Source organism: Bos javanicus, chromosome 8 (genome assembly GCF_032452875.1).
Source record: "Bos javanicus breed banteng chromosome 8, ARS-OSU_banteng_1.0, whole genome shotgun sequence".
Taxonomy (NCBI): Eukaryota; Metazoa; Chordata; class Mammalia; order Artiodactyla; family Bovidae; genus Bos; species Bos javanicus.
The window spans coordinates 74,526,956-74,544,593 of NC_083875.1; the positions used below are offsets into that span (position 1 = coordinate 74,526,956).

General features: G+C 47.5%; 1 protein-coding gene across 3 annotated transcripts in view; it reads left to right on the top strand.

Annotated features, from left to right (window-relative positions):
• Positions 1-17,638, top strand: part of DPYSL2 (dihydropyrimidinase like 2) — a 118,296-nt gene that overhangs the window by 91,360 nt on the left and 9,298 nt on the right. For all 3 annotated transcript variants that reach the window (XM_061425888.1, XM_061425889.1, XM_061425890.1), the window contains 4 exons: positions 1,571-1,691; positions 11,930-12,086; positions 12,551-12,692; positions 14,942-15,112. In XM_061425888.1, coding sequence (XP_061281872.1) covers positions 1,571-1,691; positions 11,930-12,086; positions 12,551-12,692; positions 14,942-15,112 — 591 coding nt within the window. The remainder of the gene's footprint in view (positions 1-1,570; positions 1,692-11,929; positions 12,087-12,550; positions 12,693-14,941; positions 15,113-17,638) is intronic.

Genomic DNA, 17,638 nt, shown 5'->3' on the forward strand with positions numbered 1-17,638 from the left:
GGCCAGAGGCCCTTCTGTTGTAACTGGAGCCACGGAGAGGGGAGGGTGATCATTCAGCTATGCCAGGAATTAAAAACACTTGGATGTTTAATGAGCTTTTTCAAGGGCTGTTTGGTTTGCCTGTGGGTCTCTAGACATCTCTCTTCACATAGTTGAGGCCCAAGAGACCAAGTATGAAGGATAGTGTCCTCTTATATTAAATTAGATCACCTGTTAGCGCAGTTTACAGAACTTCAGTTCTTGGCTGAACTCCCATAGAGACTGGTTAGCTAAGATGATTCAGTCTGGAGCTGGTCATGTCTTATGAAAAGTGGCAGCTCTTTATGGAACCAGCCTAGCTTTAACCATTAACCTGAAATGAAGTCACTTACTTGCTCAGTGAACATTTTTGAGCACCTGCTGGGTACCAGGAGCTACCCTGGGAACTGCCTGGAGGAAGCAAAAAATTCAAGAAAGACCCAGCCCCTCGCCTAGAAGAGTTAGTGGAATTTGCCAGAATTTGGGAGGGAGCAAGAAGCTTCCTGAGGTCCTCTGTCTCATCATTGCATTTGTTCCTTCAGCTGCCCATGCTCAGCACACACTGCTGATTCCTCTGTATGATACAGTGACCTAAGAACTCGTCTTTCCTGATCAGGTGTTTAGCAGTAATCTCTTGGGGTCTTTGGAATATCATTCACTGAAAGTGAACAAGTGAAAGTGAAAGTCATGTCTGACTCTTTGTGATCCCATGGACTGTATAGCCTGCAAGGCTCTTCTGTCCATGGAATTCTCCAGGCCAGAATATTGGAGTGGGTAGCCTATCCCTTGTCCAGGGGATCAAACCCAGGTCTCCCACATTGCAGGCGGATTCTTTATCATCGGAGCCACCAGGGAAGCCCCATCCCTTGGGGTCTTTGGAATATCGTTCACTGAAGCATCAGGTTTAAAGAATCAGGTTATTGGTTAGAGCAGCCCTCCCATCTCATGTGGAAGGGCGTACCAGTCTATGGCTGGTGATGATGGGTTTGCCCATACAGAGGGGCCTTTGGTTTACACAGATCTGCCTGCCCCTGTTCCCAGAGCACTGTGAGATCGCTTTGTTCCTTGGGTGAGGTTGGCTTCATTTGTGAGCATGGGACTGAAGCCCAGCACAAAAATTCCACATTGGATGTCTTGACTGGAGAGACCACACGCTTGGGATGAATGCGCCAAGCTAGGAGCCATCAGTTTCCAGGCATGGTGGCTCTCAAACATTAGCAAGCATAAAAATCACCTAGAGTTGGTAAGACCCACCCTTCTGGGTCCCACCCCCAGAGCTACTGACCCTTTGGGTATGGGGGAAGGGCCTGAGACTCATGAGAAACTGCATTCCTTTACAGACTCCAGGTGGCTGCTTATCACACCTAGATCCATCCACAAGGGTCAGCTGGGCAAGTCACTGCCCTTGCCCTCCGTGCCACTGGGGGTAGAACCCTGAGCACGCATTAGTTTCTGATTCACTGTAGCCCCTCCCCTTGGGTGGAGGGTAGAGATGAGCTCGGAACTGACAGAACAGTGGACACAGTTCTCACACTGGGATGCTCTTCTGCAGGTCGAGGCTGAAGCCGTGAACCGTTCCATCACCATCGCCAACCAGACCAACTGCCCTCTGTACATCACCAAGGTGATGAGCAAGAGCGCAGCGGAAGTTATTGCCCAGGCCCGGAAAAAGGGTAAGTGTTGCTCGCGGTCTCACTGTGTAAGCGCAGGTTCTGGAGGGGTTGTAGGTCAGGGAAAGGACTGCTTTTCCAGCTCCTCCTGCCAAGTGGGTTGCTGTGCTCTCATCACTTTGCAGCGTTAACCTAATTACATCTTGGTGCGGCGGGCAGCTCCTGTTTCTCGCTCTGTTCCGGGGCTGCAGCCGTGTTGGTATCTATTTAAAGCTGTGCACAGTGCAGGGTGGGTGGGCCACACGCTTTGCCTCCTGCCCTCACTTCTGTAGAAGAGTTGGATTTAATCTGATGCAGTCTAAATAAACCAGGCACATACACAGATGACGTCAGTTTCTATCTGCCGCAGAATCCTGGGGAACCTTCCATTGCAAAATGTGGTTCCCCTCTGTGGCAGGGAGTGATTTCCGCTGGCATGTGTAAGAGAGGCTTGTGGGGGCGTGGTTCTGCCCCGACCCCTGGCTTCCCTTCCTCCACCCCATCATCATATCCTGTTCTGGTGCCCCAGTGGCGCCCTGTAGATGGTGGCGATATATTCTGGGCTGAGGCTGGCTCTTATTTCCAGCGGCAAGGTTCTTGGAAACTAATCTACTAAGTACCGTTCCAGGGGATGTGCCCCGATCACCTTATCCATTATGAATGCAACACGGCCCTACTGTAGCTACCTTGACTATGAGTTCGGGTAATCACACCACTGTGGTCTCTGCTTGGGAGTGTAGCTCAGTACACAGAAAGGGAGACTGATTCTGTTTAGTGGACTTGAGGTGGATCTTGGCTGGATCTGGACAAGAGTATCATAGAAGGATCTTCCCTTTCTCCCTCCTTTCTTCCTTCTCTTCCTCCATTATATTTCCCAACCCTATTGTCTGCATTTCTCCATCTCTGTCTCCATTTCTCTCTCTCTCTTGACTTTCTTCTGGCTTTCTCCTGGTCTCTGTATTACTTTCTTGGTCTTTCTCTCTCATTCTTTTTTGATTTCTTTATCTCTCTCCATGTATCTTTTTTTTCTCCATTAACAAGGGAGCCGTTTGACCTCTCTGGTTCATTCTCTGGTTCTCAGTGGGATGTGATCCATATGGATCAGGAGGATTTTTTTTTTCACTGGTGGGTGAGTTGGTGCAAGACTTAGAACAGATTGCTCAATGACCACTGAGTCAGCTTGTCCCAAGAGCTGATGGCTTCTAGATGGCCCCAGCAATGAATTCCTGGTTCCTGTCCTCTGGAGCTCCCGTGGGGTCTTGGTCCTCAGGCGCTACATGAAATGGTTGCTGCATTTACTAGTGTTTCAGAAACCTGCCCTCTCCTGGCAGCTAGAAGGAACTGCCTTTTTGCAATGGAACATTCTCTGGTGGCTGAGTTGGTAAAGTATCTGCCTGCAATGCAGGAGACCACCTGCAATACAGGAGACCCAGTTTTGATCCCTGGGTGGGGAATATTCCCTGGAGAAGGAAATGGCAACCCACTCCAGTATTCTTGCCTGAGAAATCCCATGGACAGAGGAACCTGGTGGGCTACAGTCCCTGGGGTTAGAAAGAATCAGACACGACTTAGTGATTAAACCATCATCACCACTATTCACTTACTTAGAATCGGCTTTGAATTGTGTTTCTAGGAAACGTGGATGATTACTGCTGGTGACCCTCCCTCATCTGGGCCCTTTGTCACCCAGGCACACATCTGCAATGTGGGATTCAGCCTCAGCACCCAGCGCTAATCATAGTATTGCTGCTTCCATGTAGAGGGGAGACAGCTGGCACTGTGTCTGAAAAGGGGAAGCTGGGCACAGCTTGTTAGTAACCATACCATACCCAAATGAAAAGAAGAAACAGAAAGTTAAGCAAAAATTTTAATATAGTTTCAATATAATTAAGCATTCAATTTAGCAGAATTAAACACTACAGCCGTGTTTTCCAATTCCAACTCTGACTTATCAGAATTGCAAGATGGAAGAGTCTCAGTCTGGGGCAGGTGGCCCTGGTCCTGCTGTGGGGCTGCAGAGCTCTGGGCTCGGGGCCCGCCCTACTAGCAGTGCTGCGGCTCCTCCTTTCTGTGTCTCAGCTCTTCTATTTGAAGCTGGAGTGTGTTATTAGAGTCCAGGCCCCCTCTGATATTCTGCGACTCAGCGCCCCAGGATATCCCCGTGTTTTCCTTATGATCTAGAACCTGCTTGGGTGTTGGGGTCTGAGCACCAAGAGGGGACTTCAGTCTCTTCATTCAGAACCTTCAGGGTGAGTCCAACTGTGCTGCTTGCTTGTGGTTCCCAGGGTGGCTCTTTTTTTTTTTTTTTTTTCCAGGGTGGCTCTTGCATTCAATAGCTCTTGCCCTGTAGACCTTGAAAGCCTTTGCTTTAGATGAACTTGAGCTGCCAGAAAGGAATTTCTGGTGCATCCTGGTGTTAATTAGCAAGAAGGAGAAATCCTAGCCTGCTTATAGGCTCTTTCCATCTTGTGGGAACTTCATAATTACTTTGGGAGGCGCTGGGGCAAGAATTTTTATACTTGCTTTACTCTGCAGCTGAGTAAACTGGAGCTCAGAGCTGCTGAAATGTGGAATTGGGCTTTGATCATCTGCATCTGACCTCAGGCCTTGAAGGTCCCCACTAATGTCTGACTCACCTTCATGTTTTGAGATTATTTTAATATGGGATATGCTGTGGCTATCTCCTCGGTATCTGTTGGTGTTTGGTTCCTTAACAGACTGGGTAGAAACTGGAGTCTGACACTCGGCAAAGTCATGGAGAATGTGGAAGCCAGGATTCCCCAGTGACCAAGAAGAAAATCAATATAAAGCTGTATTGAATGCTAGTGCTCTGGGATCAGCATCCTGTCCTGAAACAAATCCCAGCTCCACTAGGCATTAGCTTGTGATGGTGGGCAGATAACTTACCATCTTTTGGTCCCATTTTCTGATCTAAATGGGGAGGATGATGCTTAAATGAGATGATGCACACAAGGATTATGTAATAACTGTACCTAATACTATGATGATTGAAGAGTGAGCATGTGTTAGTTGCTCAGTCGTGTCTGACTCTTTGCAACCCCATGGAGTGTAGCTCGCCAGGCTCCTCTGTCCTTGGGATTCTCCAGGCAAGAATATTGGAGTGGGTTGCCATGCCCTCCTTCAGTGGGTCTTCCCAACCCAGGGATTGATCCTGGGTCTCCTGCATTGCAAGTGGGTTCTTTACCGTCTGAGCCACCAGGGAAGCCCAAGATGGAGCCCAACTGAGGACTGTTTTCAGGGGCTGCTTGACTGGCCACAGAGCCAGTGTCACCCATGTTGCCTCCTTCATCCTATGTCATTCAGCAGGACAGCATCTCACCGACCTCAGTCTGCAAACAAGGAAATGAAGGAAGACACAGTCAGCACCAGAATACCTGGGGCAGTTTTCACCCTTCCAAAGAACTTAGACCCTGGTCAGTTTCAAAGGCTGACGTCACAGAAGGGACACTGAAATGTGAAAATGGACTGTCTTGCCCCAGATCATCCAGCCTCTAGGAAATAGAACCCTTAGATCTAGACTCTGGGCTTGTTCTCTTTTCATGAAGAATCCATTGTAGGGATTTCTCTTGAATAGGCTCCCTCCGACTGCATTTTATCCATGTGTGGACTTGAGCATGGTGCCGATGCCTTCTGTGTGTGAGTGGTGGCACATGGGCAGTGCCCACTGACCTCATCTGAGCCACATCCCTCCCCTACCCCCAAACCCAGATGTAGAAATGTTCACAACCCAAACTTGAGACAAGACTTCCTGTGCCCTGAGGTTCAGTAGGAATGGAGGGGGTGTAATGAGAAGCACATGGTCAAGGGCTCTGCGAGTTCCACCCCAACTTGGGGATGAATCCTTTGTGTTAAGTTAATGCACAGCCTAGTAGTCTTGAGCCCAGAGAGTGCCCCATTGGTTGGGCTGTGAATGAATCTCACCAAAATTTGTGTTAGGCAGGGCTCTGGAGAAACAGAACCAATCTCTCCCTCTCTCTGTCTCTCCCTCTCCCTGTCTCTCTCTCTCTCTCACACACACACATACACAGATTTTAAAGAATTGGTTCATGCATTGTGGGCACTGGCAAACAAGTGTGCAGGTAGGCTGGTTGGTTGGAGATTCAGGAAAGCATTGATGTTGCAATGGGAAGTCATCTGGAGGCAGAATTCCTCCCCCATCAATCCCCTCATCTCAGTAGTAGATGCTTGCAAATTGGGAATTCAGTTCAGCCATTTGCAGGGTGAGACCCTGGGTTCAGTTTTCAGTCGGTTTGGCTTTGAGGCTGCTGAACATGAGGATCTCTTTTGGGGTAGATGTAGAAACTTTTGGTTCATTTATGGGACCCTTGAGCTGGGAATTTGAATCCCTTAATCATCCTTGTCTTTCCTCACTTTGTCCAGTATAATTAGGAACAACCAGCTAATACTGTTATACTCAGGTTGACAAAAACGTTCTAAGGTATCAAATACACAGTCACCCAGAACTTTGCCTCTTTTAAGCACTTGATGTGGTATTTTGTGCATTTCTTTTGCCTCCTCATCCCGTGCACTGCCAGCGCGCTCTTATAACTGCTGAGTCATTAGTACCTTAAATCAGATCAGAGAACCAATTCCAGAAACCCCAGGACCCATCCAGAAAACTTCTAAGATTCTGTTCCTTTAGAATTATTCTCGGTACCAAAATCTGACACGGTTATCCATGGACAGGGGCTGGGGTGTTCAGTTCTGGCCTGGGGTCTCTGAGAAGAGAGAGAGGGTGTGTGTGTATGTTTCACTTCAGTTCAGCCGCACAGTCGTGTCCAACTCTTTGCGACCCCATGGACTGGAGCATGCCAGGCTTCCCTGTCCATCACCAATTCCCGGAGCTTGTATATGTTTGGGTAGGGTTTTTTTTTTTTTGTATTTTGGGTTTTTTTGTTTGTTTTTGGCTGTGCTGCGTGGCTTGAGGGGTCTTAGTTATATGACCAGTGATGGAACCTGTGTCTCCTGCAGTGGAACAGTGGAGTCCTAATCACTGGACCGCTAGGGAATTCCCAGTGTTTATATAGTTTTTCACTGTGCTTTTAAGGCTGTGTTTTGAAATACACACACACATACGTTTTCCCATTGTTTCTTTCTGGATTTGTCCTCCTGCTTCTTGTTCATGGGAAATGACTAACTCTCCGGGCGGGAGCTGTCAAACATCTCTGACCCCCAGCCTGCCTTTATTCTCCATGAATGCGCTCCGGCGGTTGTGAATAAACAGCACCCCAGCCCTCCTGTTCCCGGCTATCCTAGGGAGCCTGCCAAAGGCTGGCCCGGGGTCATCTCTTTCAGTTTAGATTTTCCCCGGAGAAGGAAAGCATGAAGGTCTAACTTGCCGCCAAGAAAACATCAGCAGTGTGTTTGGAGGCATGTAGAAAGGCCAGTGAAGCCTAGTTTGTGGTTTATTATTATTAGTGGTAATTATTTCCAGCATGCATTGCAGTGGTGTCTGTGGCCTGGCTGGGGTCCGGAAGTCCATCTGTGGTTGTCTCAGGTACAGTGTTCATAAAATGGGCAGAGGTAGAGGCCTCCTCTGGGGTGATGTAACTCCTGCCCTGTCTTTGGGGGCTAAAGAGGAGAAAACCCAAAAGCAACAAGGACTTCTGAATCCCTCAACAGGGCAAAGCAGGAATGAGCTGCAAAGATGCCTTCCTCTTTCTCTAAGTCCCCCATCTTCATTTGGCCCTGGCCCAAGAGTCCTGACTCAGCCTCGGGCTAAGGAGGCAGATCTGGTCAGCCATGGCCTTGAAACTCTGACCCAGTTCTGGGTTTTGTAGAAGCTGAAGGCCGAGTTCCTTCCCTTGTGTCGAGCTGTGTGGCCTGTGCATAGACAGGACGGGCCTCAGCTCCTTCCCCAGCTCCCCCGTCCACACCTGAGTTGTGTTTTGTGGAGTGAGATGAAGGCTGAGATCAAGGGCGCTCACACTTGCAAGGATGCATTCCGGGAACCGGCCCCTCCTGGTCCTCAGGTTTCCAAAGGCAGGACTGAAGTGCAGATCAAGGAGAGGATGAACAGTAGTGAGTTACGGGAAGATCAGGAAACCGCTGACGCTCGGCCAAGGATTTCCAAAGACCGGCAGCTCTCTTTTTCTCCAGGCAGTTCTGTCTCTTGATTAGTTTCAGATTGACGAAGCCAGGAAACCTTTTTTTCTTTTTAAAATGAATTAAAAATTTTAATTTAAATTTAAATTAGTCAAACATTTTAATTTTAAAATTAATTAAAAACTTTTAATCTTAACTGAATTTTTAAAATTAATTAAAATTGTGGCATGTGGGATTTTTTTAGTTGAGGCATGCAAGCTCTTAGTTGCAGCATGAGGGATCTAATTCCCTGACCAGGGATTGAACCCAGGCCCCCTGCATGGGAAGCACAGAGTCTTAGCCACTGGACTGCCAGGGAAGTCCTCAGAAACCTGTAAGGTTACAGATCTTCTGTTTTCCTAGGGTCTCACCCAGACCTCACCTTTATGCTCAGATAAGAAAAGTGGGTGACGGAGGAAGAGATGGTTAGATAGCATCACCAACTCAATGGACATGAATTTGAGCAAACTCTGGGAGATAGTGAAGGACAGAGGAGCCTGGTGTGCTTCAGTTCATGGGCTCACAAGGGATCAGACAGGACTGACCAACTGAACAGCAACAAGAGCCAGTGGAATCTCTAGACCTGTGTGGGTCGGAAGGGCCACCCTCAGCTCAGCCACTTCTGCTAATCCTTGAGCCACAAACCGTGGCCTGTGGGGCCGTGGGGGCCTGCCTGGCACTTGCATTTCACACATGTGCCTTAGGGCAGCCAGGGCCTTCTCGAGATGCAGGTTTTTCTGCTCTGGGATGAGCTGAAACAGGCTGTGCACCTGCCCAGCAGCTCCTTGGACTTCATCCTGCTTGCCTGCGAAGCTCTGAGTAGGTCAGGAATGCTGGGGACCTTCCAGGTGATTTTGAGCATTGGCCCCCCTCTTCCTGGGGGCTTCCTTTAGGGTGAGGCTGTCCCCACATTCTGGGGCCCTCCTTCCTGCTTGGGGATTGTCACTGACTTCCTCAAGTGAGCTGCCTGCCAGGCCTCTAACACTTCCCAGAGGAACAGAGTGTTCTTTGTGAGATTCCTGAATCTGGGGTAGGGGGTGGGAGGGATGGGGGCAGCTCCCAGAGCCAGCTCGCAAGGCAGCCACTGTCCCAGAGTGGGTGTTGTGCTGCGTTATCAAGAGATAAGGCCTTGGAAAAGGCTGAGCAGAGGAAAGGAGACACATTCCAGACTGAGAAGTGTTTGGCCTTGAGGGCCCTGGGTTTGGAGAAAAGGGCCGAGTTGGCAGGACCGCTGTGGGGGTGCAGGAGCCCTACGGTGGGAGGAGATGGAAGAGGTGAATTCCTGGTGGTGGTGGGGCTGGTCTGAGATCAAATTCCAGCTTGGATCCCTTGACTTAATAAAATATCACACCCTTCAATCAGTTCAGCACACAGTTATTGAATGTAGAGTCATTTTCCTCAGGGTATCTCCTTCAAGTAGAAAAGTAAAAAAATCTATTATTTAAAAAAATGTATTGGTGTACTGTGTTGGGTTAGTTTCAGGTGTACAGCAGAGTGATTCAGATAAACATACACATTCATTCATTTTCAGATTCTTTTCCCATTTAGGTTATTATAGAAGATTGAGTAGAGTTCCCTATGATATATAGTAGGTTCTTGTTGGTTATCTATTTTATATGTAGTAGAGTGTACATGTTAGTCCCAATCTCCCAATTTATCCCTCTCCCCTCTACATGTTTCCCCTTTGGTAACCATAGGCTTGTTTTTGAGATCTGTGAGTCTGTTTTGTAAACAGCTTCATTTGTGTCATTTTTAAAACATTAGATTCCACATATGAGTGATATTGTATGATATTTGTGTGAAAAATAAAAAAAAAATTTAAACTGAGTGCTTATTGGATTATTGAAGTGGAGGATGGGATTGGGTTTTCGGAGTGTTAAAATAGTGTTAAAAGAGAGACCAGCTTTGGTGTAAGGCTGGGTAAGGAAGGCATGAGATGCTTCAGTGAGAAGTTCATTTCTATCCTTGAAGGCAGAAGGATCCCTTCAGAGGTCTTTATGTAGAGAATGGCCCATGAAGATTGGAAGTGCCATGGAGAATGGATGCAGAAGCAGGGAAAGAGGTGGGGAAAGCAGAAATCAATCTGAACTCTGACTGGGAGGTTCTATTGGAAGGTCCGTGCTGCATGCTAAATCGCTTCAGTCATGTCTGACTCTGTGACCCCATGGACTGTAGCCCACCAGGCTCTTCTGTCCATGGGATTCTCCAGGCAGATACTGGAGTGGGTTGCCATGTCCTCCTCCAGGGGATCTTCCCGACCCAAGGATCGAACCTGCATCTTTTTTGTCTCCTGCATTGACAGCAGTTTCTTTATTGCTAGTGCCACCTGGGAAGCCCTCTACTGGAGTGAGCCAGGGAGAAATGATGAAGGCCTGATTTAAGGGAAGGTATGCAGAGTAGCTTCCCTTGTAGCTAGTCGGTAAATAATCTGCCTGCAATGCAGGAGACACGGGTTTGATCACTGGGTCAAGAAGATCCCCTGGAGAAGGAAATGGCAACCCACTCCAGTATTCTTGCCTGGAGAAGCCCATGGACAGAGGAGCCTGGCGGGCTACAGTCCATGGGGTCGTAAGAGTTGACACGACTTAGCAACTAAACCACCACCGTGCAGAGTGGAAAGGAAAGGATGCATGTAAGGCATTACAGTATTGGCTTTCGATGGCCATAAATGAGTCCAGCTTCCTGGCTTGGCCATGAGTGGATAGGGAAGAGGACATGAGTTGAGTGCCAGGAAATCAGCATTCTTTCCTGACAGTATGTTGAGTTGGGCTAGACTTCTGCAAACCTTGAAATCTCAGTAATATAACTGTGCAAAGTTCTTTACTTCTCCTTCTGACAAAGTCTGCTATGAATCTGGGGGCCCTCAGAATGGTGACTCAGCGGTCTGGGCAGATGTGGAGGGCTGTATACTTGCTCTCAAATACTTCATCCAACTGATGTCACATCTATTTCCTGTCTCAGCCTATTAATCATAGCTGGACACTGAGAAAAAGACTGGGAGGTGTTGGGAGAGCAGGCCAGGGGGTGTGTTTGGTGAGCAGTGAGGTCAAATGTGAGGTACCCTGGATCACCCCAAAATAAGAGTGTAGGTGGTGCTTGGGATTGGGAGCTTGAATGCAGTCTGAGCTGGAGATTGTTAACAGATTTGGGAATCAACAGAATAGGAGGTAGAATGTTTGGGTCCTCCGAGGGAGAGTGGGTTGAATTAGTAGAGCAGTGGTCTAGGGAAGCAATCACTTAGGAGGCTGGGATTAACATATAAAGTGAAATGAAAGTGTTATTCACTCAGTCATGTCCTACTACTCTGCGACCTCATGGACTGTGGCCCACCAGTCTCCTCTGTCCATGGAATTCTCTAGGCAAGAATACTGGAGTGGGTTGCGATTTCCTTCTCCAGTGGATTTTCTCAAGCTAAGGATCGAACCTGAGTCTCTTGCATTGCAAGCAGATTCTTTACTATCTGAGCCACAAGGGAAGCCAGGGATTAACACATGCACATTACTATATATAAAATAGATAATCAGCAAGGACCTACTGTGCAGCACAGGGAGCTGTATCTGTAGTGACCTATATGGGAAAAGGACTTGAAAAAGAATGTGTGTGTGTGTGCGCGCTCAGTCTCTTTAGTCGTGTCCGACCCTTTGCGACCTTTTGGACTGTAGCCCGCAGGGATCCTCTGTCCATGGGATTTTCCAGGCAAGAATACTGGAGTGGGTTGCTGTGTCCTCCTCCAGGAGATGTTCCCGACCCAGGGATCGAACCTGTGTCTCTTATGTCTCCTTCATTGGCAGGCGGGTTTTTTACCGCTAGTGCCATCAAAAAAATAGATACGTGTATACGTATAACTGAATCAGTTTGCTGTACACCTGAAACTAACACATTGTAAATCAATTATATTCCAATATAAAATAAAAATTTTTTAAAAAGAAAAGAAGAGCAGGGGTCAAAGGTGAAATCTTAAGGAGCACTTATTGGTGACTGGATGGCTGGGGTATTTGACTTGCACAGACACCAGTTTCCTCAACTCGGAGACAGGCTGGCTCCTCCTAAGGGGTGCTGAACCTGTGGTGTGCTGCCATGGATGCGGTGACTCCCTGCAGTGGTGGCTCCCTCCCTCCCTCTCTGTGTCGGGCTCAGCTCTGCCTTCTCTTTGTCAGGAACCGTGGTGTACGGCGAGCCCATCACCGCCAGCTTGGGGACCGATGGCTCTCACTACTGGAGCAAGAACTGGGCCAAGGCTGCTGCTTTCGTCACCTCCCCGCCCCTGAGCCCCGACCCAACCACTCCAGACTTTCTGAACTCCTTGCTGTCGTGGTGAGTGTCAGCGACTTGTTCCCATCTCCTGTTCTTGGTCTTTCCTTGGACCAGGCTGACCCGGTGGGTTCCAGTATGGCTGGCAGAAGCCAGCTTGCCAACAGAAACCTTGTCCTCCAAACTCGGATTGCTGGGTGGGAGCAGGAGGTTAGCATCTTGATACTTTGAGGGGGGTTCTGGGTTGAAAACCAGGGCCGTTTTGAAAGCCAACCAAAGGGGATAAGTGAGGTAGCAAAGGGTTTCACGGTGTGTAGTGTCACTCATAAGACACCTCATGAAAGAGACTTAGAGACACAGCATTTAATGAAGCTTTAGTGTCAGGCCATATCTTCCTGAATTTCCTGTCTCCTGGCGGGAGGATGACTGTTTTAAAAACCTTCAGTGGCCAGACACATAAAAAAAATACATTCAAGGATGATCTGAGGTAAAGATCAATAAAAGCCAGTGCTGTGTGTTCCTTGTAGTGGAGATCTCCAGGTGACCGGCAGTGCTCACTGTACCTTCAACACGGCCCAGAAGGCCGTTGGAAAAGACAACTTCACCCTGATCCCTGAGGGCACCAACGGCACGGAGGAGCGGATGTCTGTCATCTGGGATAAGGCTGTGGTAAGGGGCGGTGGTCTCATGGTGGTGGTCTCTGAGCGGTAGGATAACGCTGTGGTAAGGAGTGGTGGTCTCACTGCGGTGGTCTCTGAGCAGTGGGCAGGGCTCGGCTTTCTCCTGCCTCCCCATCCGAGGGCCCTGGGTCTCATGCGAGCCTTGAAATGGCAGTTGAGAAAATTCTAGAAACCAGTATTTCTGTGATAATATTAGGTTTGGAAGTCTAAGACCACTCCCCATAGGTTACTTCTTTTTAAATACCCATATGTATTTGTCACTATTATTATCTGTGGACCAGGAGAGACTGGGGGGAAAAAAAACACGACGGTCTTTAAAATATGACTCTTGTGATCAGTCAAGAGAAAGCTTTCTTCACACCCTGGTGACGTAATCTCCTGCTCTTGGAAATAGACTCAGTTTCCTTAAAATGGTCTTTTGGACTCTCTGGATTTAACATTTGTCCTCACTACAGGATTTGACAGGTCTGCTTTGAACATACGCTGACTTTGAGGAATCTTTGGGGCTTTTTATTTTTAATGTCTTAAAATGTAACAACTTTAGGTTTTCTGTTTCTTATGGAATTTTTTCAGTTATGTAAACTATATATACCCTTATTGCAAAAAGAATAAAGAAGTAAGTAAAACTCACTCATGACATCATGTTTCAGATCCAACTACACTGAACATTTTGATGAATGCCTTTGGTTTTTTGCTAGTGAGAGAGTGCACATGTGCGTAAATGATGTGTGTATGACTGAATGTGTAACACAGGCATCATATAAACTATTTTGTAGCCTATCTTTTACAATTAACGAAGTATAAAAGTTTTGAAAACTTGGTTTTCAATAGCTAACTCTTCCATCTTGATGCTGAACTATAATTCATTTATAATTCTTTGGTTGACCATTTAGGTTATTTCTGATTTTACTTCTGGGTTGAACACCCTTGTAGATACATCCTTGGACACATCTTTAGTGATGCTTATAGGAGAAGCTTCTACAAGTGGTATTTTTGAGTCAAAGGGTGTGCATATTTTTAAGGCTGTTGATATCTCTTGTCAGAGTTCCTTCCAGAAAGATCACACCAAATTTGTGTGCTGCCAGCAGTAGATGGCGTCACCTAGTTCCTCCTACCAGGTCCAGATCAGGGTTATCATCAAAAAACCCAAAGCATCACCAATTTTATTGTGAATTTCATCTCATTGTTTTACATTGAAATCTCTTCAGTTACTGATTAAAATGTATATTTCTTTCATATGCTTTCAGCCATTTTAATTTTTTTCTCCCTTACAACCTGCTCATTTCCTTTGCCCATGTTTCTATTGATTTAGAGTGGATTTTCTAACAGAGAGTGCATTCATCTCTTCAAATCCCACATTTAAAGGGACACGAAGTACACATGTATAGATGAGAAAGTGGGGGGAGGACGTGTGGGGAGTGGGGTGGGGTGTCCATCACATCCAGAGTTGGCTGCAAGGATGGGGCGCTGAGACTTCTAGGCCGGCTGGACTAGGAGCTGAGGTCTGTGCCTGTATCTTTGGAAAAGAACAACCATTCACATCAAATCGTGTTTCCTAAAGAGGCATTGAGGCCCCTTCAGCTTTTTAAAAAAAATACTTCTTACTTTGAAATAATTATACTTTCAGAGGGTTATGCAAAGACAGGATGGACAGAAAGGTCCTGTGTAGCTTTCACCTGCTAATAGTTACGTCTCATGTATATTTGGAGTGTGATTTCCAGACCTGGGGAACGACAGTGGTGTGGTGCATGCGTCTAGTTCTGGGTCATGTTGTCATATGTAGATTCATGTAACCATCAGTGCAATCAAATAGAGGTGTCCTCCGTCATCACAGAGACCCCCATGCTACTGCCCCTTTATAGTTGCACCCACCCCTAACCTGCGAGGAATCTCTGTCTCACCCCTGGTGTGTCCATCTCTTAACCTGGTTATTTTGAGAATACTCTGTAAATGAAGTCATACAGTATGTGACCTTTGGAGACTGTTTTTTTTTTTTTGGCCATGTCAGGGCATGTAGGATCTTAGTTCTCTGACCAGGGATCGAACCCATGCCCTCTACAGTGAAAGTGCAACGTTCCAACCACTAGACGACCATGGAAGTCCCTGGAGATTGTTTTTTTCCCACTCAGCGTAATGCCCTTAATATCCAAAGTGTCTCTTTTTATTGCTAAGTAGTGTACCACCCTTAAACTTTTTAACTTGTTTTTCTTACACGCGTGTGTGTGTTGTCCTCCTCAGGTCACTGGGAAGATGGACGAGAACCAGTTTGTGGCCGTGACCAGCACCAATGCTGCCAAAGTCTTCAACCTGTACCCCCGGAAGGGCCGCATTGCTGTGGGGTCCGATGCTGACTTGGTCATCTGGGACCCCGACAGCGTGAAGACCATCTCTGCCAAGACCCACAACAGCGTAAGCCCGGTTCACGGCGTGGACCCCATCCAGACCAGTAACAGTCTCAGAGAAGGACAGAGGCAGGGACAGTCCCCGGGATTTATGAAAAGAACTCGCTGTGATCGGAAGGAACTTTTCCCCAGGATATGTTATAACTTGCAATTTGCTGAGAAAAAAATAGCTCTTCCCTTCTCTTTAGTGAGGTCAACATGACCGTTAATCTTATCATCACTTTGGAGTACAGTGGCCTGTCTATGGCTAGAAAGTCTATATCTCTGGACCTTCAGAGCCTCTAGCATCATGCCTGGACCTCAGAAACTGCTAGACGTCAGGGAGCATTCCATTTTAATAGTTCAGTGCAGCATCTCTCCTGACATCCCCTGGTGCAAGGGATTCGAATAAAACATTCAAATGTCCACTCCTGAGATGCCCACTGGGCACTTTCAATTTTTGAGGCCACTGCTTTCTCATTGTCAGTGTGGCCATACAGAAGCCTAAAAGGCAGATGCTCTTATGTCCTAAAGGCATGAATTGATTTGGAAGAAATAGAAGAAATACCCTGGAAGGTGCTCTGATCAGGATTTTAGGATCTGTAGTTTTGGGGTATCTCTTGTCTCTTGGTCTAGATGGCAGAGCTTGGGGGTGCCCTGCCTTGGTAATAGGATCCTGGGGAGGTGACTTCATGTCATGTCTTGGGCTTGTTGGCTTAGAAGAGGGGTTTTGACGAGGCCCCTGAGTGTCCTGGATACTGTGAAGTCAGCAGGCATTAGATGGAGATGTAGATACCATTGGTTCTTCATAAAAAAAATTGTGTGTGTGTCTGTATAATATAGAAATGGCAAAAGGGAAAACTTCGGAAAAGAAACAGGTATAGGACAGAGTTTTTCATGTCAGAAACCTCCATGATTTTCTTTGGCCGAGCATCACAGCTTATAGGATCTTCATTCCCTGATTAAATGCCAGATCCTCAGCAGTGAGTCCTAACCAGCAGTGAGTCCTGGACCACCAGGGAATTCCCCTGTATGACTCTTGAAGTGAATTCTTGGTGAATGAAGAGGCTTTTTGAGATAAACTTCTAAACTGAAAGCTGGCTCAGTGAGGAATCTGACTCTAGGTTGCTCACTCCAGGTGTCCTGGTCCAGCAAGTATGGGCGCCTCCTCCAAGGGCCAGCTTGGTGGGCTTCTGTCATTTCTCCAGGACACCGCTGGACTCTTAGCTAAATCCTAGTCCTCTTTCCTATGTGTGCAGAGGGGCTTGGGCTGCACAGGCACCCGTGGGTGCTGGGTGGATGGGTGCCTTTAAGGAAGTCTGCTCAGCTCTCAGTATTAATGGTGGATTTTCCCTTCTTCCGCACTGGCTGGCTTAGCTCCACAGCAGAGCCTGACAGCGCCCCCTACTGGTGACTTAGGTCACGACCTCCCGGGGGCCCATTATTGGCTTTTTTTATGGGCAGGGGTCCTAGGGTCCAAAAGGAGAAGGGGGCAGCAGAGGATGAGACAGATAGCATCACTGACTCACTGGACATGATTTTGAGCAAACTCTGGGAGATAGTGAAGGACAGGAAAGCCTGGCGTGCTGCAGCCCATGAGGTCGCAAAGAGTCGGACACGACTGAGCCACTGAACAACAGCGACAGCCACCACCTAGGGTCCTGCCTTGTGAACCTACCTCCTCTTATGCCTTCAGCATCACAGCTCCGTTTACCCTTTCATTTGGCCTTCTCAATAAAGGGATGGTATTATTATCTCAATCGGGAAGATAAATAAAACGGAGGCTTAGAGAGCTTAAGTGACCAGTCTAACGTTACATAGCTATTTTGCGGTGGAGCTAGAATTAGAACCCAAAATTGTCCAGGGCTTCTCCCTGCCAGACTGTGTGCGCAGCCTCTTGGTCAGGGTCAGAGGGAGAAAAATGTTTCTCCCTTACAGAGTCCCCTTCCCAGAGGTAATGGAAAGAGCAGACTGGACTCACCGTGTAAGCTGCAGATGACCTAACTAGAGTGCCTGCATGGGAAGCTCTTAACCCGGCAGAAGAGAGGATGTAGAAGAGTGATGATTCAAGAAGACAGATTCTGCCCTCCAGACATTCAATAGCAGTGCCCTCCCTGCCTTTACCTCCAGGCAGTCCTGGAGATCATGACTTCTAACAGTGCCTCTCGCCCATCCAAACCTCTTTGAAAGAGCATGTTTGTGCAACACTAATTATCTAGGAGAACACTAGCAGGAGGCTTTCCCCGTGTAATACAGTATTTCCTACCACGGGGCTAATTAGCTTTAATTGAAGTATTTAGTTAACTCTTGTTGACAGCCCTGTTGCTACTAAGCCTCTGCTTGGATTTGCCCGGCATCCAGCCAGATGAGTCATTTTAAGAAGCACATGTGGGTGGAAGTTATAAGGGTCTATACCTGGTAAGTGATGAGGTCTCACTGCCTCACTGTTTGACAGAGTATGTGTGTGTGTTAGTCGCTCAAGTCGTGGCCTACTCTTTGCAATGCATGGACTGTAGCCCGCAAGGTTCCTCTGTCCATCGGATTCTCCAGTCAA